The sequence below is a fragment of the Vigna unguiculata genome, chromosome 3 (assembly GCF_004118075.2).
Source record: "Vigna unguiculata cultivar IT97K-499-35 chromosome 3, ASM411807v1, whole genome shotgun sequence".
NCBI classification, from domain to species: Eukaryota; Viridiplantae; Streptophyta; class Magnoliopsida; order Fabales; family Fabaceae; genus Vigna; species Vigna unguiculata.
Window position 1 is genome coordinate 29,780,944 of NC_040281.1, and position 25,638 is coordinate 29,806,581.

A 25,638-nucleotide genomic window follows, 5' to 3' on the forward strand; every position below is an offset into this window, starting at 1 on the left:
GTGCCGCCAGGCGCCTGCTCAGTGCAGACTCTCTCTCGCTAAGGCTATCGCTTGGCGGTTATCAACCGACCGCTAGGCGCCATACCAGAAGCCTCCAACAGCTGATTTCTTTTGGCACACTCACTGATTTGGTTCTTACTAGAATATTACCATAAGTATCACTCTTCCCATTCATCAGTACATTATGCAAAGTTACCCAACCATACAACAATCAATGGAATTGCTCATAACCATACTCCTATGTCCATATACTCCCCACAAGAATTTCCCCCAGTTCTTTATCCCAGCATGATGTCTAGGTCTACCTTAAAGAAATTGCCTAATTCATTCCCTCTGACTTATTCAAGTACAGATTCAGAAATCATTCACCCCCTAGGCTATCTAAGTATCACAGTAGAACAGTTGCTTAATTCTACTAACACCAAATTTCAATAAATCACCAAATCCTTATACTTACCAACTTCCAACATTGTTTCATTTAGTAATTTGTCATCAATTGGCTTACCAAAAACATGAAATCTTATACTCCCCATTTAATTGCAGCTACACTATTCTTCCACCACATTCTTATACCCGATTATTCATCTTCATTACCTTCCCGTTACCCACTAATCACCAATACTTTACAATACACTTCCCTTCTTCTTCTCTTACTCTATCAATTATCACGAATCTTTCCTTAATTAAAGTTTCCTAACAACTTACGCACGAATTTTGCCCCTTTTCGCGTCACCCTATCTCTGCACAAAACGGGTCTGCGTCCCACTATCGCCTGGCGACAAGGGTAACGCCGCCAGGCGGCATCCCAGTACCATGATGGAATCTCAGCTTTTCCTGCACCCGCGAATACCCAAAACCCCCCCAAAGTTCTAACCAATTCCCAATCTCAGGCTCAATTCACTCAGCATGAATTAACAAACCATCACATCATTATATTATTCAATTACCTATCATACTTCTTCCGATTGCATAGCAATCCTATTTAGCCTACCACTCACACCATCCCTTGATTCCCGTACAAATCTCTCATGTCTCCAATCAGATTCTTAATATGCCCAAAACCTCAGAACACATGAAATAACACAAGATTATCCAATTACACAGACAGAAATATCCAATTGAAAATCACGCAGGCCACAAGTTCAACAAAACACAATAAAGACAATGACAGTGCCACACATCGCCTGGCGGTTCATGCTCACCGCCAGGCAGCTCATGTTACAAAACCCAGAATGGCTATTACTGATGTGCCGCCTGGCGGCACCTTCATGCCCGCCAGGCGGTTTCTGGACGGAACCCAGAATTTCCAGAAAAACAGCGTCAAAAAGAGAAGGAATTCATGCAATTATACAAGACAGTACATATTCAATCGATCACGAATCAAAACACAGTAAGCAACTCCTCTAACCTGGATTCTTGGCCCAAATTCGAATAAGTGTGCTTATCCCTTCACCAAACCTCCCTAGCCCTTGCTTTCCACTCCAACCTTTGCGTTTCCAGCCTCACTACCTTACTTTATCAGTCCCAATTCTCGAAAAAGCCTTTGCTTATGAGTACCACGAACCCTCAATGCTATTTTCTTCTCTTTTAACCCTTCCTCTCACTATCTCTCTCCTTTAATTGCTCCTTTAGTGGCTTACACGAATTTTAAATAAATAAAAAAAAATGATACCAAGGCTAACCAAATACTCAACTAACTCTCTGATTTCCAGCCCTTAGGTTACCCCTCCCTTAGCTGCTAAGTTTCTAATCCTTCCACATTCATGCACAAGAAAAATTTGGCAAAAAGGAATTATATAGTTCCCAACAAGGTTTGAACCCACTCTCATGCACATACCAAGCCAAGGCCAAACCACTCAACCAACACATGTTTCATGATGACTCCTACAATTTTAAGGATTTATCATCATCCATACGCGTTCAATATATAAGCACACAAAAACACATAATTTAAATAACATCCAAGTGGCACACATAGGACTCGAACCCAAGTCCTCACACACAATAAAGTACTCTCAACCACTTGAGCTAGTACTCTTCCATGTCATAGCTCCTCGCATTTATTGCTTTAAATGTTCTCGCTACCCGTCCTAATTAAATAATTAATTAAATAACTATTTAATTTTCCCGGGTCTTACAGTGTCCCATTAGGTGGCAGAACACCTTGTCCATTAGCCGTTGGTAAGTTGCTTCGGCGTTTTTGAGGCCAAAGGGCATGACCCTATAGAAGTAGTTGGCATCGTCCATGATGAAGGTGGTTTTGTGCATGTCTGATGCGGCCATGGGGATTTGGTTATATCCTGAATATGCATCCAAAAAACTAAGCACCTTGTTCCCTGCCGCGCCGTCTACGAGTTGATCAATGTTGGGTAAAGGGTAAGCGTCACGAGGGCAAGCCTTGTTCAAGTCTATGTAGTCTACGCACATCCGCCATTTGCCATTGGCTTTCTTCACCAAGACAACGTTAGAAAGCCAAGTGGTGTACTGAGCTTCTTCTATAAATCCTACGCTCAGCAGCTTGTCGGCTTCGACCTTGGCTGCCTGCCGACGTTCTTCGCCAAGCTTGCGTTTTTTTTGGGATACATAGCGGGCTTCTTTGTATATGGATAGTTTGTGGGATGCCACCTGGGTGTCCACTCCAGGGAGGTCGGCGGCCGACCAGGCGAAAAGATCGGTGTTGTTGATAAGGATGGGTGTGATGGTGGCACGCTCGTTAGAGTTTAAACTGGTGCCTAGGTTAATAGAGTGGCCATTGGGAAGTTGTAGAGGAGAAGTGTCCTCAACTGGTTCGAGGCGAACATCCAGACCTATTCTGGGGTCAAGATCTTCGCCGGATAGGGCTATGCTGGCCATGTAGCATTCTCGTGCCAAGCGCTGGTCATAGTGGATGGTAAGGATGTCGCCGGATGGGGCAGCGAACTTCATGGCTAAGTGAGGGGTGGAGACGACAGCGCCAAGGGTATTGAGGGAAGGACAACCCAGGAGGATGTTATAGGATGTTGGAGCGTCGACGATGAGAAAGTGGATCGGGATGGTTTTAGTTTGGGTTCCCTCCCGAAAGACGGTGTGGAGGTCAATGTAGCCCCGGGTGGATACCTGTTCACCGAAAAAGCCATATATTGGCTCGTCATATGGGACCATGGCGGTGTCAGAAAGTTGAAGTTTTTGGTAGGTGGCCCAGTAGAGGATATCAATAGAGCTGCCCTGATCAATAAGGACTTTCTTGACAGCGTAATTTTCGATTTCAACAGTGATGACCATGGGGTCATCTTGTTGGTGGTCGAGGCCGTGGAAGTCATCATCTATGAAGACGATAGGAGGCATACGGCGTCTGCGGTGGGAATGGGTGATGTGGTTGATGGATTGTATATGGCGGAGGTGTCTTTTTCTGGCAGAAGAGGTGGAGCCTCCGCTTGCGAAGCCACCAAAGATGGTGTTAATGGTGCCACGTAAGGGAGGGTCGGCAGGGGTGATATCGGTGTGGGCCGGCTCCGGTTCTTGATTGGTGGATTGGGCGGGGTTCCTGTCGTGACGGGAGTCATGTGGTGTACGTCTGTGATCGGATCGAGGGGGGTGGCGGGATCGTGAGGAGGAAGAATGGTCGTCTCTACGGATGAAGCGGCGAAAATGGCTGGCACGGACCAGTTCTTCTATTTTATCCTGGAGTGCTTTGCATTCTTCTGTAGTGTAGCCATGGTTGCGATGGTAGCGGCAATATTTGGTCATGTCGGCGTTGGGGGGTGTAGTTGTCTTGCGTGGTGGAGGGATTAGATCAGCTTGGAGGGCTTCGTCGAGGATGCGGGAGCGGGCTACGGTAAGAGGAGCGTATCTGGTGAAGCGAGGTTGGTGGGGTTCGCGTGGGCGGGTATCAAGACGTGGGTTAGGATGTGGGGGTGGGGTTGGCGAGGGTGGCTGCATAGTCGTTGCAGAATTTGGTGTGAAGGGTTTGCATTTCCTCCATGCGGACATAGTCAGCTGCGCGCAACTTGAGCTTGTGCATGGAGGCAGGTGGGTGGAGATAGACGTTGTTGGCGAAGGGGTCGGGTTGTAGGGTAAGGGCCATGCACTGGAGGATCATCTCCTGATTGAGGTGTGGTGTACGAAGGGCTGCCTTACTAAAGCGATCTATGAACGCTCTAAGTGGTTCGTTTTATTCTTGCCTGATGCCTAGGAGGGATATGGTGGTAGTTTGATGTGGGCGGCTGCCGGCGAAATGGGTGGAGAACATGTGGGAGAGGACGTCGAAACTGTCGATGGAGTAAGGCGGAAAGGTTGTGAACCATTCTAGGGCAGGGCCCTTGAGGGTTGTGGGGAAAGCTTTGCAAAAGACTGCATCTTGGGATATGTATAGGGCGACATGGGTGACGTAGACCTTAAGGTGTTCGTCATGGTCGATCTCGCCAGTATAGCGATCCAGGGTGAAAGGTTCCCACTGGGCTGGAAGTGGGGTGTTGACAATAAAGTCAGTGAAGGGGTGGCGGCGCCTGGGCTGGTGGGGGGAGCAGGTGAGGTGGGATGGGATGGTTGATCATAGCGGAAAAGGTGGAGGTTAGGTTGTGAGGGGGATGTGGGTTGTCGGAAGATATTGTGGGTTGTATGGTGGAATATGTGTGGTGTGAAGGGTGGTGGGTATGTTGTAGGGGATCTGGGTGGTAGGGAGGGTAGCGGCGGGGGTTGGGGGTGCTGTGAGCCCCAGTTGACCAAATGGGAGGTGATGGGGATGGGTAGAGGTAACGGGTGTTTGTTGGGTGGTGGTGAAGGTGTGAGGGGTGGGGTTGTATTCACTTTCTTCCTTTGTGGGCTGGAAGGCCGGAGACTTCACTGCTTCAGAAGTTTCTTTGACTTTTCCCTTCAGATTGGGATCAGCCTCGATCCTTCGCCTCAAGCGAGAGTTCTCTTGCCTCAATGCCTCCATTTCATCAGCGCTGCGTTTCTTCAAATCCGCGAGTTCTTGTTGCATCTTTGCTTGGCCGTCTAGGATGGCGGCCAGATCAGGGGTGATGCCAGAAGGTCCAGAGGGATCAGCATCCGCTTGCTTGTTCACTCCAGCTTTGCTACGAATGGAAACCATCTTCAAAGAAAAACGGGTATTAAAGGTGTTTGTCTCATGCCCCACGATGGGCGTCAATTGTTCCTGTAGAGAACAAATAAGATGAGTTAGGCACAAGTAGCACCTTACCATGTAGTCCGCTATCTCTTCAGTTGGTCTCTCCCCGGTTGATACATGTCAGCTTGAACCCAGGAGGGGTTACCTGTAGAAGGGTCTCCGAAGCTCAAGTAAGTCAAAGCTCTCAGAAAGTCAAATCAGAGATTAATGAATGCGTACCTTTAATTCGTGGGGTCCATGTGTATTTATAGAGCATTAATGATGTTCGTTTATCCAATGGGCCGGGCCTTGGCTTGGGCCCTAGCCTTGGTTATGAGTGGGCCTGGGCCCTAACCTAGGCCTCTAAGGTTCATCGAACGCGGGGACCTCCATTTTACTAAGTCTTCGAGAGCGGTCTGATCCGTTTACTTCTTGGCTTGTCAGATGTCGTCCTTGGCCGCGCACTATCCGTGTCGGCCATTTTGTTGTTACTTTAGCCTTTGTTCAGTTAAGTTCGAGACCATGGCGGCCCAGGTCGTGTACTTGGGTTGTCTCTGGCATGTTCGTGAGGTTTATCATTTATATTGTTAAATTGACCAGGTCCGGTATAAGTTAGACTGACTCGGCCTAGGTTGAGCACTTGGCTGCTTTGATTGAGTTTGGTTAGGTGTGGTACACCAGTCCCCCAGCCTTGTCTAATAGGAGTTTTCGGTCAAGGGTGATATGTGTTGGTATGCTAGCGGAACCGGCTAGGTGTGATACATCTAGTTTTGGCTTTGGGATGGGGTGACGTTGCTAGCTGGGGTGTGGGTTAAATTTTGACCAGTGTGTGTGATGGAAGGTGTGGATAGTGTTTGCTATAGTAAGGATCGGTGACGGTTTTTGAGCTTGGTGCTGGCCAATTTGGAAAGGATATCGGCCCTAACGTTGTCTGTTCTTGGGATGTGTTCGACGCGGACTTGTTCGAAGGCGGTTTGAATGGCTGCACGGACCAGATGGTAATACTGTAGAAGGATGGGGTCTTTGATCTAGAACTCATCATTTAGATGGCCTACAGTAAGTTTGGAGTCGGTTTTGCACGTTAATCTCTTGACGCCTATCTCGCGGGTTAGGGAAAGGCCGGCGAGGATGGCTTCGTATTCGGCTTGGTTATTTGACGTTTTAAAAGCAAAGTGAAGGGATTTTTCAATGAGGATGTCGTATATTTTCTTTTAAATTTATTTTTGCATAAAAATTTGGTGTGGATATTTTTCATAAAAAACTTGTAAACATGTTCTTGCCAATTTTTAAATTCTTGGAAAACAAGTTATCTGCAAATGAATTATATACCGATCAAAATTCCCAAGAAAAATAACATGTAACATTCACTACAATAATACACAATTAGGTGCCAAAATCTAGGGTTAGTTAAATGGGGATTCTAATAGAGTTGGCTAGATGGAGTCTTACACCATACTAAAATAATTATTAAATTAGAGTGACCTAAACCGACCTTGGACAGTAACATTTATTAAAATAAAAAATAAATTTAAACAAAAATTAGAGTGGGCTTAATGGACTCTAGTTGGATGTTGACATTTATTAAAATAAAAATAAGTTTAAATAAAATTAGAGTAGGCTAGGCCAATTCTAACACAACACTTTGAACGGATCTTAGGCCAAAAAAATAGAAAGGGTAGGCCTAAGTCATCTCTCAACTAAAACATAATTGATTTCTAACGAATTAGTTTTTATAAGCTTTATACATTAAAATAGTTAGTCAAATACGATAAAAATAATATAAGAAGATTAAGATAAACAAATTAAATAATAGATTAGATAATAAAATAATAAAAGAAATAAAAAATAAAATTTAGAAAAAGATAAAAAGAGATAAAAATAATAATAAAGAAAATAAGTTAATTACATTGTTTTTTTCAAAATATTATTCATCATTAGTTATCTAAAGATTATTGTTCAATTAATTATTGTCTTAAATTTTCAAATTAATCAATGTAAATTTTCAATTAATTTGTTGGCATTCTCACCATTAACTAAAGTGCATTCTCAATTAAAACAAAAAAAAAGATTAATCATAGTAAATATAATCAAAGTACATTCTCAAATAAATATTACTATGCTTAATCATGTCTATTTTTTACCACTTTTATCAAGTAAAAAACTAATTAACCAAAGTACACTCTTGACTAATACTTGTTAAAGTTTTCACCTTTAATCAAAGTATATTCTCAATTACTAACAAAACTCATTCAATCACATGAAAAATTGCTATGGAAATATATATATATATATATATATATATATATATATATATATATATATATATATATATTGTCTTTTATTATTATATGTTTAAAATACTTTTTAACATTGTTTTTGTATATTATTTTATTTGTATCACAACAAATCAATATCATTTTCGAATTATAATGATTTTTTTTTCAACATAATTACAGAATAATTCAATGATCCATAAACCTCCACACGAATTAATGAAATAATTTATTGAAAATTTAAAGTTGTAAAAACATTATCCAACTTATAATAATTTTACATGTTTTAGACACACTTGGTATAATAATTCCGAAAACCAAAATAGCATTATTTCTAATTTACAATTACTATTTATCATGATCGTATCTCAACTCAAGAGGATTTAATCAAATAACAAGCATAAACTCTTGAATATATTAAATTGTTTGCTTGTTGTTGGATTTATTATTTTCTTTCGGCTTAATTTTGTCTTCCCTCCATCCTAATCAACCCCAACAATTTATAATTTCACATAGACTTAATTATGTTTTAATTTTTTAATCAATTTGAAAAATTTTAATTGAATCTCATAAATTTTATGATATATTGAGTATTTAATAAATTAATTTTTTTTCGTGTAATCCTAACTAATAACTATTCTCTGTTCACCAATGTTAAGACTATTAACAGGGTAACGTAGATATTATTTTGCCAAGTAACCATGCTTAGTTGTTCCCACTATCATATTTTTATAATTTTATAATTTTATAATTTTACAATTTTACAATTTTACGATTTTATAATTTTGTCATTTTTGTAATCTTATGATGTTATAATCTTATAATCTTATACTCTTATAATCTTATAATCTTATATGTAAGCATAAACGACACAGAATATGATCCTAATAATCAATCATAAACTCATAAACAATATCCCATACTGATAATCATGCTGTAAATAGTAAACGGAAGCGTGTCTGTATTGGCCATAACGATGTCTTTTAGAGCACTACTGTTCCAGTGATCTTCCTCTTGTAGAGCACCTTTATTTCCTTTTGGTTTTCTCTCTTGATGGGGATAGAGAGAAAGGAACAAGAACTTGAAAAGTATGTTATGACTATGTGTGCTCTCAGGGACCACGACCATTTATAAACTGAATTACTTAAGTTTTAGTATTTCTAATTTGGCCCCTCATCAAATTAGAAATTACTAAATGGTCTCTACGCAATATTTATTTTCATGACGTATGCTTTTAGCCAAATCTTTAATTTAGTCAGATCACTTTATTATTTGGCTCTATAAATAATGGCCCTAACACATTTAATTATGTATCATATATATGCATGACCCAAAATTACTAACAATCTCCTACTGGTCACAAATATATATGTCCTTACAACCTTATAAATGTGTTAGACTTTATGAGCTCAAAATTGCCATTATATTACTCGAGCATACTCCAAAAGTCTCGTCCATTGATTATATCAGCATATAGAACCAAACTAGTTTTTCATTGCATCAATAGCAACTAAAACCAACAATGATCACTAATCCTGACACAATCAAATGACATGGATTCATCATGAAATGTGTAACATGAAAAATTATGTGAAGGTGATCTGTATATACACATCTATTTTCAACTGGTCCAAACTTTAACTTAATGAGATCAATATAAAAACTTAATGTACAAAGTGTAATAATTAAAACCACATATATAAATAACCAAATATGTCTGAAAGTTCAATGTATGCATACAAGAAATTAAACATAGAACATAAAACATATGAAAATGACTATCTCCCACTAAACCTCAGATTCCTCAAACTGTAAAACACCCATGTGAGCAACATGCTCATGAAAGACCTTGGGTGGAAATCCTTTAGTTAGAGGATCTGCAATCATGGAGTTTGTCCCTAAATGTTCTATGGAAATTTGTCCACTCTGTACTCTTTCTTTAACAACTAGGAACTTAATGTCGATGTGCTTTAACTTAGTTGAGCTCCTATTGTTGTTGGAATACAATACAGTTGATTTGTTGTCACAATATAACTTACGTGGTCTTTCAATGCCTTCCACAATTTTCAGCCCTGTGACAAAATTTCTCAGCCATATTCCGTGATTAGATGCCTCACAGCATGCTACAAATTCTGCTGCCATGGTGGATGAAGCTGTAAGGGTTATCTTGACACTACGCCAAGAAACCGCACCACCTGCCAACATAAAAATGTAACCTGAAGTAGATTTCAAGCTATCTTGACATCCTGCAAAATCTGAGTCAGAAAACCCAGTGATCTGCAACTGGTCTGACCTCCTGTATGTGAGCATATAACCTCTTGTTCTCTTTAAATATCTCACGAACCTCATTGCTGCTTTCCAATGGTCCATTCTTGGATTGCTTAAGTATCTTCCTAGAACCCCAACTATGTATGCTATGTCTAGACGCGTACATACGTAGGCATACATCAAACTCCCTACAGTTGATGCATAAGGAATCTTCTGCATTTCCTCAATTTCCAAATTTCCCTTTGGGCACTGATTGAGACTGAACTTGTCTCCCTTAGCAACTGGAGTATCCCCGGATTTACATTCATGCATGTTAAACCTTTTAAGAACTTTATCGATATAGCTCCTTTGTGATAATCCTAGAATACCCCGAGATCGATCTCGGTGTATCTGAATTCCTAATACAAAGGAGGCGTCACCAAGATCTTTCATTTCAAAATTCTTTGACAAAAATTTCTTAGTTTCGTGCAATATGCCTATATCATTAGCGGCAAGCAGAATGTCATCAACATACAAGATCAGGAAAAAATAAACTTGTTCCCCTTAAACTTGTGATACACATAATCATCAATAAGATTCATCTCGAAGCCAATGAGAGAATTACTTGATGAAATTTATGGTACCAATGACGAGATGCTTATTTTAGTCCATAAATGGATTTAGTCAATTTGCAAACCATATTCTTTGGGTCTCCCGACACAAAATTTTCTGGTTGCACCATATAGATCGTCTCGTCAATGTCACCATTGAGAAACGTCGTTTTGACATTCATTTCATGAAGCTCCAAATCATAATGTGCAACAAGAGCCATAATTGTCCTAAAAGAGTCTTTTGATGAAACTGGAGAAAAAGTCTCTTTAAAGTCAATCCCTTCTTTTTTGAGTAAATTCCTTAGCTACAAGACGAGCCTTATACCTCTCCACATTACCGTTAGAATCCCGTTTGGTCTTAAATAACCATTTACAACCATTGGGTTTCACACCTTCTAGTAATGGGACAAGTTCCTAAACCTTATTGTCTTGCATGGATTTATACTCTTCCCTCATTGCTTCAATCCATTTTTCTAAATTGGGATCCTGTATGGCTTGACGGACGGTGATTGGGTCATCTTCCATCACACCATTGTTAGGATCTTTATTTTCTTGGAGAAATACAATATAATCATCTGAAATAGCACTTCTCCTTTCTCTCATGGATCTCCGCAAAGGTGTTGGCTCAAGAAGCATAGGTTGTTGAGGATCTTGGGTTTGTTCTTCACGAATAACCAAATCATCTTGAGTATGGGGTTTATCAGCAATGTTATGTGGAGGTTCCGAACTTACTTCATCAAAAGTAACTGTTTGAATCGGTTCTGGAATTTTTATCGATTCTTCCTCCAAAACAAATTTCCTAATCTAATTCTTCCCCCCAAACTCAATATCCTCAAAGAATGTAGTAGTTCCTGTCTCAAAAATTGTCTTTAATATGGGATCAAAAAATTTATATCCCCTGGATCTCTCAGAATAACCAACAAAGTAACTACTTACTGTTCGGGAGTCCAATTTCTTTTCATTTGGCTTATAAGGCCTTGCCTCAGCTGGACAACCCCACACATGGAAATGCTTTAGACTAGGCTTTCGCCCAATCCAAAGCTCATAAGGTGTTTTGGTAGTGATGAAGGATTGACCCCAACCAAGGATGAAGTCACATGCTTAAGAAGAGTAAGCATGTTTAGAAAGGAAGTTCACTAATCCTTCATCCATTTCATTTGTGTTTATTATTTTTGATTCACTAAGTTGACTTAGTTAAATCAACTTTAGTTGACTTGTTGACCTTTGACTAGGTTTGGCTTGTTGACTATAGTTGACTTGACTTAAGCCAACATGCTAATCTAAGTTTATTTGCTTTGTAGGTTAATTAGGTAGGAGTAAGAAAGCAATGCTAGGTGACGCATGGTGATTGGGGAGCATAAATGCTGTGGAGGAGAGAGTAAAGCAAACGCATAAAGCATAAAGAAAAAGGCATAAAGCAAGTGTACCTATGTACCTTTGGTCTCCTTTGTTTTTAGCACACTATGGCCACTTTTTGGAGACATATAAGACACATTCTTTGTCTCCTTTTGTGCTAGAACGAAATTAGCCTTGCACACACCATAGTTAGCTCTTTTGTCTCTCTTTTTTGTAACCTTATTTGACCTAGTTTCTAGAAGCTAGGGTTAGGTTTTTGTAGAGACATCCCTAGGTATCTTTTATTTGCTTAGAGGCCCCTAAACTCTTCTATATAAGGGGTGCTCCTAGACATGTAAAAGGGTTGAACATTTTGAAGTAAAAACACCCTTGTGTCTCAACCATTTGTGAGAGTTTCCTCCCTTGGGAGTGAATACTTTTAAGTCTTATCTTGCATAGCAAGTGGTGGCACACATCCACTCATCTTCAAGGTTGCCATGGCTTCTAGCCTAGCCTTGTAGTGGCGTGCTTCTCACACTTTTACCATTTCTTTCCTATCCATTTTATGTTTTCTTCTTCCTTTAATTGTTCTTGGTTTTCTATTGTTTATGTGCTTTCCATTTCCTTTTTGTTTTGAATCAATCCATCATCTTCTTCTCTTGAGCTTTGTGAAAGGAACCTTCACATCTAGATAGCTTGCTATCTTAACACTAGTGCAGAATTGGATTTCTACCTCGCCTTATGGGCCTCGGTTGGCCAGGAACCGAAGCCTATAATGGTGCGGTGGCAATTTTGCAATTATAGGCAACTTTTATGCCTCGGTTCACCTACCATGCGCTGCCAAAATCAGTTATAGGCCTCGGTTGTAAAAAAACCGAAGCCAAAAGCATTATTAGGCCTCGGTTAAGAAGGCCCGAAGCCAAAAAGGATGCCCAAAATTTCAAAAATGCCATTCTCGTTTTGACTTATAGGCCTCGGTTGGGACAATAACCGGTGCCAAAAGTGGTTTTAGGCTTCGGGTGGTAGGGACCCGAGGCCAAAAGGTGTTATATGCCTCGGTTCTAATTTGAACCGAGGCCATATTGTTTAATTAGGGCTCATAACAGCAGCCCCTTTCTTCCTCGTGCGCGCAGCTCTCTCTGCAATTTCTCTCCTCCATTTCTCTCTGCAATTCTGGCCACCATCTCGCGCTGCTCCTCCTCCATTTCGCTCCTCCACCACTGCCACCCCGTCGAGAAAACCACGCAAGCACGCGAGCACGCGAGCCGTCGCTGTCTCGCGTTCTCTCTCCGCGACTTCCGGCGAGAAATCCACGCCAGCCGCCGCTGTCTCGCGTTCTCTCTCCGCGACTTCCGGCGAGAAATCCATGCCAGCCCCCTGCCGCCGTGTCGTCTCGCCTCCGGCCACGCTGCTGCGACAGTGGTCCCTCTCTCTGTCTCTCTGCAAGTGTTCCGGCGTCCCTCCACCACCACGCGAACATTTTGGTTCTTTTGCCGCAATTGTCGCGCCGCGGTTTTTTTTAAGGTAAATTTTCAACGCGTTTTTGTTTGATTTTCTGTTTTTGTGTATGTTTGATTTTCTGTTTTTGTGTATGTTAATTTTAAATTTTAGTTATTGTGAGTGTTAATTTGGATTGAGATAGAAATTGTTTGGAGTGTTTTGATTAATTTTGTGAAAGGATTGAGTCTCAATTTAAGAGCATTGTGTCTTCAGACGTAGAGCATTAAGTCTGAATTTAATTTAAGAGAATTGTAAAAACACTATAATTAAATAGGTAATATATGATGTTAAGGAAATTGTTGTATTTGCTTTTATTTGTTACTTATGACTTTCTCTTGTGTTTTTTGTTATCTCTTGTAGCTTTCGAACGCGTTGAATTGCATCATCTTCCAGTGTCATCTGCTCTTTTTACGCGCTCCCAGGTTCCTAATTCTAATATTTTCCTACGATGCCAATTTGTTGTTTGCTTTATATATTTTATTAATTATTTGTTAAAACATGTTGTTTGTTTTTCTTCTATGTGAGTTAGCCTTAGTTTCCCGTTTGAGATTCAATACGTAAATTATGTATTGTCCCCGAGTTTTCATTTTGAAAAAATTACATTTTTTTAAAATTAGATATAAGGGGATACAATACTAATAATTTAAATGTATTGAATCTTGAATTGTCCGATTGGACAGTTTAAGAAGATTAATCACTTTCTAGTAATTTATTAGTGCATATATATTTAAAATACATATCTTAAAATTCATGAATATTTGTCAATTGTGTTTTGTATTGATCTTCGGGTGCATATTTGATTGTGGTTTATAATGACTTTCATTTTGTGTATCCTGAAGGCCAATGCGAAATGCTGGCAAAATTTCGTGAAATTTAAGATATGTATTTTAAAAGTAATATGTACCAATAAAATAAGGAAAGTGAATCTTCTTAAATGGGATAGGGTCATACCTTGATTACGACGTGAGCATTGATTCAAAGATTACTGAAATTGTTCACGCAATTTCAGTATGGATCGAGATTGGATTAATTTACCACGTATTAGCGCTGAGTATGAGAATGGAGTAGAAGAATTTATAAAATTTGCGCAACGTTATGAGGGGAGAAGTGATCATGAGGTGAAGTTCAGATGTCCGTGTGTCAACTGTTTGTATGTTGTTCTCTCCAGGTTTGATATTTCTATCCATATCTTCATGATTGTTTGCTTGATTTTCTTCATTAATTAATTGTAACGTTGTTAATATAATGTAGTGTAATAGACAAACCGGCTCATATGAGTGCGGTTACTATATAATGCAATGGATGACAACCACTATGCGTGCTCGTATTACAACAAATTGGGAAACGGTAATATATATTTGAATTAAAATGAATACTTTGCAATATTTCCTTTTTATATACTAACTTAACTTAATCTATTATTTTGTAGACATTCAAGAGTCCTGCAGCAATTCCCGCAAAGTCCATCAAGTTTGGTAGGATAGCATGTGCCAAATATATAATTGAAATGTACCATAATATTGATTAGAACATGTACGTTGATTACAAAAGATTTGTAATTGTCTTTTAAATGAATTTGAATTGTAGATGTGTTTTAAAATATTCTGTTCTGGTCTATTCTGTGCTGGGTGCTGAATAAAATTTGCAGGTTCAAATGTGGAAATAACACCAAATCAGAAACTGCATTAAAAAAAAAAAGCGTATTAGGCCTCGGTTCATACCAGAACCGAAGCAAAAAGCAAACTTTTGGCCTCGGGTGCAACCAAAACCGAGGCCAAAAAGGGTATCGAATTTAAAAAAAAAAAAAAGAAGCCCATATGGCCTCGGGTGCAACCAAAACCGAGGCCAAAAAGGGTTTCGAATTTAAAAAAAAAAAAAAAAAGAAGCCCATATGGCCTCGGGTGCAACCAAAACCGAGGCCAAAAAGGGTTTCGAATTTAAAAAAAAAAAAAAGAAGCCCATATGGCCTCGGGTGCAACCAAAACCGAGGCCAAAAAGGGTATCGAATTTAAAAAAAAAAAAATAAGCTCATATGGCCTCGGGTGGCAGAGAAAACCGAGGCCAAAAGGTGGGCTCTATGGCCTCGAGTTCCTCTGAACCGAGGCAGAAAGGCACTCTATGGCTTCGGTTCTTAACCGAGGCCAAAAGCAGTGCTCTTTTGGCCTCGCCCCAATATGCTTCGGTTCCCGAACCGGTGCAGAATATGATAAACAACCGCTGCCAAAGGCCCTTCCTGCACTGGTGTAATGTCCAGTGGGGATTTCACTTAGCTTTCTTAATCAACTCACACCATATTCAATAATCTTAAAAAGGAACAAGATAATCCTTCATCAGGTAGCTGCTTTAGTTGGTACTCTGTTTAGAATATAAGTTGTCGTCTTTAGTGCCTCTCCCCAGAGTGACTCTAGTAAGGTGGAATGACAAATCATACTCCTTACCATATCCTTAAGAGTCTGATTTCGTCTCTCAGCTACAGCATTCATACTGGGTGATCCCGACATGGTGTAATGTGGGACAATTCCACACTCCTCTAGGTACCTGGCAAAAGGTCCTAGACGCTGTTCACCTGATCCATCATATATGCCATAGTACTCACCACCACGGTCAGATCTAACAGACTTAATCATTTTTATGTTGAGGTCTCCCTTGGACCGACCTCAGGTTGATCATTTTACTTGTGTTATGCTGAGGTCTCCCTAAGGCTGATCTCAGCTAGATCAATTTATATATTACTTGTCTTATGCTGAAGTCTCCCTCAGGCCGACCACAACTTAGTCATTTTTATGTCGAGGTCTCCCTTGGGCCAACCTTAGGTTGATCATTTTACTTATGTTATGTTGAGGTCTCCCTAAGGCCGACCTCAGCCAGATCAATTTATATATTACTTGTCTTATTTCGAGGTCTCCCTTGGACCGACCTCATACGTTGAGGCCTCCCTCAGGCTGACCCCAACTTGATCATTTTACTTATCTTATGTCGAGGTCTTCCTCGGACCGACCTCATATGTTGAGGTCTCCCTCAGGCCAACCTCAGCTTGATCATTTTACTTATCTTATGTCGAGGTCTCCCTCGGGCCGACCTCATATGTTGAGTTCTCCCTCAGGCCGACCTCAGCTTGATCATTTTACTTATCTTATGTCGAGGTCTCCCTTGGGCCGACCTCATATGTTGAGCTCTCCCTCAAGCCGACCTCAGCTTCATCATTTTACTTATCTTATGTCGAGGTCTCCCTCGGACCGACCTCAGCTTTATCATGTTATATATTTACTTGTCCTATACTAGAATATGTTAACAGTTTATGACAACCTTTCATCCCACCAAGCCGAGGACTCAAGGTTGGAGGACGGTGTACCGTCCAGGGAATGGCCGACCTCAACATGCTCATTTGGATTCTGACTTGATAAATATTTATCATAAAACAACGAGCTTCAGTCAGAGTTCGAGGTGATGAGCATTTGGGTCGAGGTGGCCGAGGTGACGAGCATTTGGGTCGAGGTGGTCGAGGTGACGAGCATTTGGGCCGAGGTGACGAGTAGGATTTGGACCAAGCATGATTTGGACCAAGTATGATGTGGGCCAGACAGGATTTGGGCCGAGCGAGATTTGGGCCAAGGTGGTTAGTTCATTCCTAAAGGAAGGGATTTAATATCCAGCGAAAAAGTAGGAATTAGTTGCTGATATTTTGCCACACTAACATGTCTTCCTACAAATCATGTAGGTAGGAGCCCTATATTTTTTGGGACCAGAACTATCAATGTAACAACTAGAGGGATAGTTTGTTCTTGGTTTTTAGACAATATTGCTTAAAGAGTTGATATCTGGTTGTCATCCCATAAATTAATGGCACATTGGTAACTTTGTGTTGTAGTAAGCGTAGAAATCAAATTCTTTTAATAATGTTATTACTTAATGGATAAAATTAACACAATGAATTTGAAGTAATTAATAAAAGACATTAATAAAAAAGTACATATTTTCTATTAAAGTATAAAATGTGAGTCTATCGATCGATACTAACATGTTGGGTTATCCTTTTATAGTGATTTTTCTCGTTAATTTTAGATAAGTTAAATTTATTTGTGAAATATTATATAGCAGTATAATGTAGATTTATTTGTTTTGGTTATTTAAAAGTAGGTAGAGAGAGTGATTGATATAGAACGAAGGAGTGTGAATATATATAATTGATTTCAAATTATAGGAAAGGGTTGATACATCAGTGACCACAAAGATAGAAATTAATTAACTACAAGAGCTAATTAATTAATGAAGGAATATGTCGTGGATCGATCGGAGAGTGTGATGATGAAGTGTTGAAGCGATCGACGAGGTGGCTCTGATTGAAGAAGAAACCAAGTTTAGGAAGAGTAAGGTGGTGGCTTAGGCATATCCTTGACTATGCCGCAAAGAAGCTGGGTATCTGGAAGGTTGTACTCATCCCTGAGGGACCTGTTTGGAGACAAAACACTAACGTACAACTGCTGTCCAAGGTAACGATTCTCGCCAAGCTCCGACCTCAAGTTCCACATACCAGCGTTGTCGAATGTCAACATGATAGCAGCCCAGGACTTGGGGAACACCTGAATGGTGTGTCTGCTCACAGCATCCAGAAGATTGTAGTTCTTCCTCTTCTCCGGTGACCACTTCCCTGGCTCAATGGCGACGGCAAAGAAAGAGTAGCCATCCAAGTTGTAAGACTGGGGAACCTTTGTGGGGTTCTCGAAGATGACTTCGATGAAGTCACGGAAGTTGGCGGTGATGACGTTAGAAGCAAGGGTGAGGTCGCCGATGAGAGAATTGGGGTCGTCGGAGATGAGGTTGTACTGGAAAACCTTGTCGCTTACACCGTAGTACTCAGCAAGTTTGAATGGGGTTTCGTTGTCAAGGTGGGAGACACCATTGAGTCCGTAGCGGAGTTTTCCACCAGACCTGCTGAGGGTGTTAACGAGCTTGATGGTGCGAGTGATATTGATCTGGCCGTAGTGGTAAGAGCCCTGAGGGTTGGGCCTGGCGGCGCTAGCGGTTAGGTTCCAACGGAAGGAGCGGAACTGATTGAGAGACCAAGCCCAGCCTTCGGGTGATGGGGGAAGCTCAGGGGAGGCGGGAGCGACACCGTTGGAGTAACGGATGATGCGGGTGGCGCCGAGGGTCTTCTTGGTGAAGCGAGTGGAGGCGACCATGTAGTAGTCCTTGGGCTCCTGGTCGGCGGTTACGAGGACAGAGAAGCACTGTCCAACGTGAACGTCGAGGGAGTTGTAGATGTTCTGAACAACGTGTGAGCCTTCCATCTCGACGAGCTTCAAGGGATGGCCTTGGATTCTGAAGTTGAGGGAGTTCTTGGTCCCCACATTGCAGATTCTGTATTTGTAAGTCTTGCCGGGCTCCATGGTGTAAGCGGGCTCAAGACCACCGTTCTTGCCGTTGATATGGACTCCGCTGGGCCTGCCAATGCTACGTCCACTGTCCAAGAATTGCCTAAGGGTCTGGTGGGTCTTGCCGTACCAGTCACCGATGAGGACCCAGAACTCGTCGGCGGGGTCAGCATAAGGCACTGGGATCAAAAGGCGGCTGTAGATCCTCAAACCACCGAAGCCTCCGACGGCGCGGTGCATGCCGATGGAGGGGTAGTAGAAGTAGCTGCCGATCTGGTCCTTAACTTGGAAGTGGTAGGTGTAGTTGGTACCTGGGAGGATGGGGCATTGGGCTCCCAAGGTGCCATCTTGCCATGAGTTCTTCCTGTGTTGGATACCGTTCCAGGTGAAGAGGAGGGGCTCGTCGAGGAAGTTAAAGACGTTTACGACAATGTTGTTGTTGCTGGTGCAGTTGATTTCTGGCCCTGGGAACAGGCCGTTGATGAGGATGCCCTGTTGTTCCACACCCAATGGTGCAACAGTGCCGTAGGTGACGTTCCAGGTGTAGAAGACGTAAGGGTCTTCCCCATGCACTGATGCTGCCATCAGGCATGCCATCAAACCAATCACCAAACTTGATACCCTTCCCATTTTTTTTTTTCTTTTTTTATTCAACCCTTTCCTATCTCCTTCCTTTGTATTATTGGAAGAAGAAGGATTGTTATTGGCTTCTTGCTTTCATCTTCCCCTCCACCTCCCCCTTTTATAACCCCTACCTCCAACCATCTCTACTCTCTTTTCTCCGAACTTCTCTCTCAACCATCCCTTCATTTCGGTTTTTCTTTCCATATATATCTTTGCCATTTTGGTTTCCCATTCCCCCTTCTCTCGGAAATTTTATCTATAAAAAACTTTCATTTCTAATACCAAAATGTAATTTAATTAACTCTTCAAATATGGAATTTTTTTAATTCAACTAAACCTCTTTTAATTAAAGGATAATAGTTATACATCGATTACCAATCAATTTAGCTGGTAATTCTTTCGAATACATCTGTACCATAACTTCACAAAATATTATTTATTTATTTATTATTGTTTTTTATAATATGAACCCATGATTATTTGTATTTAAAGTATTAATTTAATATCTATTATAACATGAAAGAACGAAGTGGAGGATGTCGAAATGGAGATAAAAGACAATAAACATTACAAAAATATTTAATTTTAGAAGGGATTAATTAATTAGGTTATAATAACCTCTAATAAAATATAATATACGGAGGTTTTAAAAACATCGGTTAACTACGTACAGGTTTTTTAAAACATTAGTGTCTCGGTGTGGTGCTTCCTTTGTCGTAGTTGTGTTTCGAAGGTGTTTCAAAGAAGAAGATAGTTCTCCGCTCTCCACCGTCTTCCTCCACTCTCCACCGTCCTCCACCGCCGTGCACATCTTTTCCATCGTTCTTCCTCACTTCTTCACTGTCTCAGGAGGTGCAGTGCTTTCCTTTGTCGCTTGGTCGTTTCTCAGAGGAGAAGATCGTTCTCCACTCTCTATTGTCCTCCACCATCGCTACACATCCTTTTCCATTTTTCTTCTTCACTGTCTCATGAAAACTTCCTCCACCACCGCTTAAGGTAACGAAGATTGCTCTCCCTTGCTTCCTATTTCGTTTTCATACTTCATCTCCCTATTTCGTCTTTCAATTTTTCTCCTTCGATCTCCCGATTTCGTCTTCCAGCGTTTCAATTTCGGTTTCGTTTTCATTTCATTTGCTACTACGTTTGATTTTTATTCTTTCGATTTTGCCCTAATTTCATTTCTCTTTTTGATTTTGTCACTACATGCGATTTTGCCACTGTCAAGCAACCGTTACATAGCCATTGCAATTAGCGTTCAGATTTGCCACTGACAAGTAATCGTGTGTTCAATTTTCATGCTCCTCTTTTCATATTAGGTTTTTTCCTCTTTCAGTGTACTTTCTTTAGTTTTTAGTTTCGGTCTTTGTTTTGCATTGAATATATATATCACAGATGATGTCTGTTCATTTTTATTTTCTAACTATCATCATCTTCAACTTCTTTTTCTGCTACTCAACCTTTCATATATGTTTTTTTATGATTCTTTACTCAGTTGCTAAACTGTGAGCAAATTTTGTGATTTCTTTGCTATACGCATGAGTTTGTTTTCATCACAACATTCACGAACATGGAGAAAACTGAAAAAGTTTGTTCTGCTTTGTCACTTCTTTGTTCAACTATTTTTTCATCTCCAATCGTAATTGATTATTAAGGATTTGCATAGTAGCTTTCAAAGAAAATATTTTGTCTTCTATGAAAGAGTATCAAACATGATAAAATTGTGTGTAGCTAAAAAACTTTTGCAACATGCCTCCCCACTTTTTCCATCATTGTCTGTAGTAGATTGCAATGCAAGATAAGTAGATACTTTTACAGCTTTCTAGTCTACCCAGACAGTCACTTATGCTAAAGGAAGGTGTGTATAGGGAAAAAATATAAAGAAAAATCATTAGGAAGGTTGACTGAGTATTGTAACTTCCTCAGCAGAAGTAATCCATGTTTCTACCATCCATTCTTTTATGATAAAATATAGGCCACGTTGGACAAGAGAAAGCTGATTAAGGTTGTTCCCTCCACCCTAGAAATACCCAAATACTTAAAGATTTCTAGGTCGCTTAGATCAGTAAATCATCAAATGAGAAACCAACGGTGTAACACTTCCTGGCTTTGAAATTCAAAGGAAATACACAATGCAAATTGCGTAAGGCGCAACAGCAACAACAAAACAAGTAGTACCATGATAGGTACCCCCATAATAGAATAAATAGTTTGTAAATTGGGACTGGGAAAATTGGAAAAGTAAGGAATGTTGCCTCATAATTAAAGGGATTGAGTGGGAGATTTTATCCGGTGATGAGGGGAAACTCAGATTGTTGTTGGAGAGTCCATGCCTCTCGAAAGTCCTTGAATAATTTGAATTCTTTTGTGTTAATAGAAGAAACTTCTTTTTCTACAAATCTAATCACATTTCCATTAGTACGTAGGTTTTCTGTATGTAGGGGATTTTTAAAACAGCTTGCGTCCACCGGTTTCTTTTCCCCTGTATGTGCCAAAATAATGAAACATAGAACTCAATTAAAACCTCAAGGAAAACAATTTGTTGATAATTGGCCCTTGTTGCAGATTCACCACAGAATGCTACCATAGAAGTGTTTTGTAACAAATCATAAGTAAAAATAACTGATTTGTATAGCAGCTATTATACCTGAAAACAGCATGCGTAGTGCATGCATAGACTTCCCTTGCCCCTTCTTGATGCAATAGAGCTGCACCTTTGGCAATAGTCCCTACATGACAACCAATTTTATTGAGAACAATTGATAAGACGAACAAGTCATACTACTGAATAAAAATAATGCATACACAAACAAAACACTTAGAAATGTAAGTTATCCCTCCCTACACAATAAATTTTAGCGAAAAATAATTACCACAAAGGAATAGACTGATATATACCCAAGGAGCTAACATTTTGAAGTTTATGCTGCCAGATACAGAGCTAGTAATAGCTTTTCATGTCTAACATGCCCGCTCTACTTTACGACATTTTTGCTTGAAGTAATTTTTATAGAGAATAATTCAAAATAGTTTCCAATTTAGCAGGCAAAACACATACATCAATTCCTATCCTTTTGGGAGAAAGGTTCTCTTCATATATCTACCACCAAAATGTTCAAAACAGCAATAATTACAAAAGGTTCTAAACAATAGTAATTCCTTCCTTGTCTTCACTAATTTCTTTAATGAGAGAAAAATAGCAGAGGGATACTTTTGATTTTAACTCAAAGATATAAAGAACATATTAGGAAGCAAAAAATAATGTTAATATAAACAAGAATACCTTCTACATTTCTTAATTTGTGTACTAAAACTTTAAAAGAAAAAAAAACAGAAAAACAAAGTAAAAAGAAACTATATCTGCATAAAACATATTGAAAACCAATAGCAGAAGATATCCAATCTCAAACTAAAATACATAATCCAGGAAGCCCAGGACAAACCAGGGAACCAGACTTGATTCTGGTTATTAAAAACCAACTGTCTACAAATTGGTATGTATATGTATAAAACTTCCAAGCAGTGGTTACCAGATCACGAATGATATTTGAGAGGGAAATACAAGGTAATTACCTTATTTGGTTCAAAACTATTGTGATTTTAAAAGCATCATTTCAATATAATAATCATTTTTATTACATCTTATTATTATAATTATTGTTATGACTGTTATGACGTGTTTGGTAAAACAGTTCATCTAGATTATAGATGAAATTAGCGGATGAAATTACGATAAAACAATTTACTCTTCGCTTGGTAAGGTAGTTTGGTAAGGTAGTTTGTTTCAAGCTGATCCTTTGCATTGTTCTGCACTTCGTTGTTATGATCTTGTGGAGCAGTGTAAACAAATGTTCCTATTGGAATGTCATCAAAATCCTGAAGTGGCTCAAGGGTCTTAACCACTGTGCTCATGGAGGGTCTACTCCTAGGTCTATGGCTAAGACATTGGTAACCCAATACAGCTGTTTTTTTGGTCCCCATTTCAGAATACTGCCCTTCAAGTCTAGGGTCCATTATCCTACTCATTTTCCTTGAATCATTCAGCACTGGCCTTGCCCACTCCACTAGGTTCTGTTCCCTTGGAGGACGGTTCTTGTCCACTGACCTTCTCCCTGTCAGCAACTGCAACAACACTACCCCAAAACTATACACATCACTCATTGCTGTCAAGTGACCTAAAAAAACCAAACAAACACATTCACATAAACAGCTAATAGTTCCACTTTTTAAGGTACAAAACCAGTAATTAATGTACTTAATTGGTACTACAAAAGTGGATTAGTTGGCATTGAAAATTAATCAAGTTACCTGTCATCACATATTCTGAGGTTGCTTATCCATGTGTGCCCATTACTCTGGTTGAAACGTGGGGGTCATCTCCTTCGAGACCGTCTTTTGCCAACCCAAAATCTGATAGCTTTGCATTGTAATCCTACAACAATATTAAATTACAAGAGTAAGAATCATAGTACCAATAGAACAAAAAGTATACCAAGATTCCTTAATTAACAACAATAATTTAATATTTCATGTTAATTATTCTTTTCATCAAACAAATCTCTTTACACTCTTTATGTAGAGTGTCATATCAAATAAACACAAGTTATGAACTTGTTTATATGATTGAAAAAGGAGATATAAACTAGGGACAATTACAGAATCTTATTTAAATGTGAACATAGAAACATTGATGCCAATGTCACGGAATGACAAAGAAAAAAGGATGTCACAACATCAAATACAACTGAATTTAGATCTCTCGCTTTAACTCCAACCATGATAATGCCATTTTAGAAGAGAGGTAGCATAGATTCAACATTTTGAATAGGATTTCAAAGTTTTGCAAATCTGTACTAAATTGATAAGATTAAATTGTAGTATAAAAATTCAAGCACTCAATGATTGAAGTTATCTCCACAATTCTCTGCAAGCATTTATTTTAAAAAAGGACACGGCAGATGGAAACACCTTTACTCATTTGACATCGTATTTATTAATGAAACAATAAGAATATGCGTGTTAAATGAGGGTAAAAGCATGTTAAAATAATTTTTTCTTTTAAAAGAGTTTGCAAGAGGATCCAATTTTTCCTATTTTAAGCTTTATTAATTCAGTGAAGCTATGCAAAAACAAACTGTGTAATATATATAGTACTTTTCTTAGAAATTGGTAGTAGTAGTGGAACCCATCTTTTTATTCTCAATATTGGCATTTCCTATGAATGAGATAAAAACAATGATGTTTTGACTCATTTCATCAACGAACATATAAGTTAATTTATTTAATCAGTGGGAATGAACTGATTAATTAATCTTTCATGTAAGAAAAAATGAGTATTTTGAACTTTCATTTTTGTGTAAGAAGATAACAGTTTTCTAGTTGTTTATATGTGGTTAAATGAAAAGTGAGATGAAAGCAACATGCACAATGAATAGATGGTTAGGATCACTTGGAAAAAGGTTAAGGGTAGGTTCAATGGATATATGTTTTAGGAATAGGGGATATATAAAGCCAGCAATAAAAAGGTGATAGAGATGGCATGTTTTATTGTAATTAAGGTTTCGTATCGAATTTCAAAAATGATTTTTTATAACTTTTTTTATAAAATTATTAAATAGAATAATTTTTATTTTTTTATGAAAATTAAAAACTAAAATAATAATTTAATTTTTTTTTATCAAAGATGGTTATTTATTAAAATTTATCAAACAAAATATCATTTTCCATCTAATTTATAGGGAGCAATATTCAATCCAATCCTCTACTTTATCAAACAATAGTAAATGATTATTACAGGGAAGACTCGGGGTATTGTTCTTTCCAATTTATTTTCCTTAACTGCACTATTTTATACATTAATCCTTACAACCAGGGGAAGAAACAAGAAAAGGTATTTTAAAAATCAAGAGCAATATAACTATATATGTTTTTGTCGGTAAATTCTACTTGTTCATACTTTGTTATTTGTTCTTACATTCATTGTTTGTTAATAGTTAAGAGTTCCTTCAGTTGGGACTCTAATTTAATCATCAATGCCTTTTCATCTTTATTATACAGCAATATGTGAAGAAGGAAAAGGACGAAGGTTCTTTGCAAATTCACCAACTAATTCAGTTTCTGAAAGTAAAGTTAATGTAAGAATTTCTTATCCTCATATATTATGTGATGAAGGATTATCTTGTTCCTTTTTGTTCCTTTTTAAGATTATTAAATATGGTGTGAGTTGATTAAGAGAGCTAAGTGAAATCCCCACTGGACATTAAGATAGCAAGCTATCTAGATGTGAAGGTTCCTTTCACAAAACTCAAGAGAAGAAGATAATGGATTGATTCAAAACAAAAAGGAAATGGAAAGCACATAAACCATAGAAAACCAAGAACAATTAAAGGAAGAAGAAAACAGAAAATGGAAAGGAAAGAAATGGTAAAACTGTGAGAAGCACGCCACTACAAGGCTAGGCTAGAAGCCATGGCAACCTTGAAGATGAGTGGATGTGTGCCGCCACTTGCTATGCAAGATATGGCTTAAAAGTTTCACTTCCAAGGGAGGAAACTCTCACAAATGGTTGAGACACAAGAGTGTTTTTACTTCAA

General features: G+C 39.1%; 1 protein-coding gene and 1 long non-coding RNA gene across 2 annotated transcripts; one reads left to right on the plus strand and one right to left on the minus strand.

The window, feature by feature from the left end:
* Positions 1-17,223: 17,223 nt before the first annotated feature.
* Positions 17,224-21,226, minus strand: LOC114178993 (L-ascorbate oxidase homolog). The gene is made up of 2 exons (XM_028065169.1): positions 21,175-21,226; positions 17,224-19,002 (listed from the first exon to the last, which is right to left on the minus strand). Exons 1-2 carry the CDS (start codon positions 21,224-21,226, stop codon positions 17,411-17,413), a joined length of 1,644 nt encoding a protein of 547 aa, XP_027920970.1. The 3' UTR covers positions 17,224-17,410.
* LOC114178994 lies at positions 19,728-20,471 on the plus strand. Its single transcript, XR_003603417.1, has 2 exons — positions 19,728-20,044; positions 20,274-20,471. It is a non-coding gene; the product is annotated as an uncharacterized LOC114178994 (long non-coding RNA).
* Positions 21,227-25,638: the final 4,412 nt, after the last annotated feature.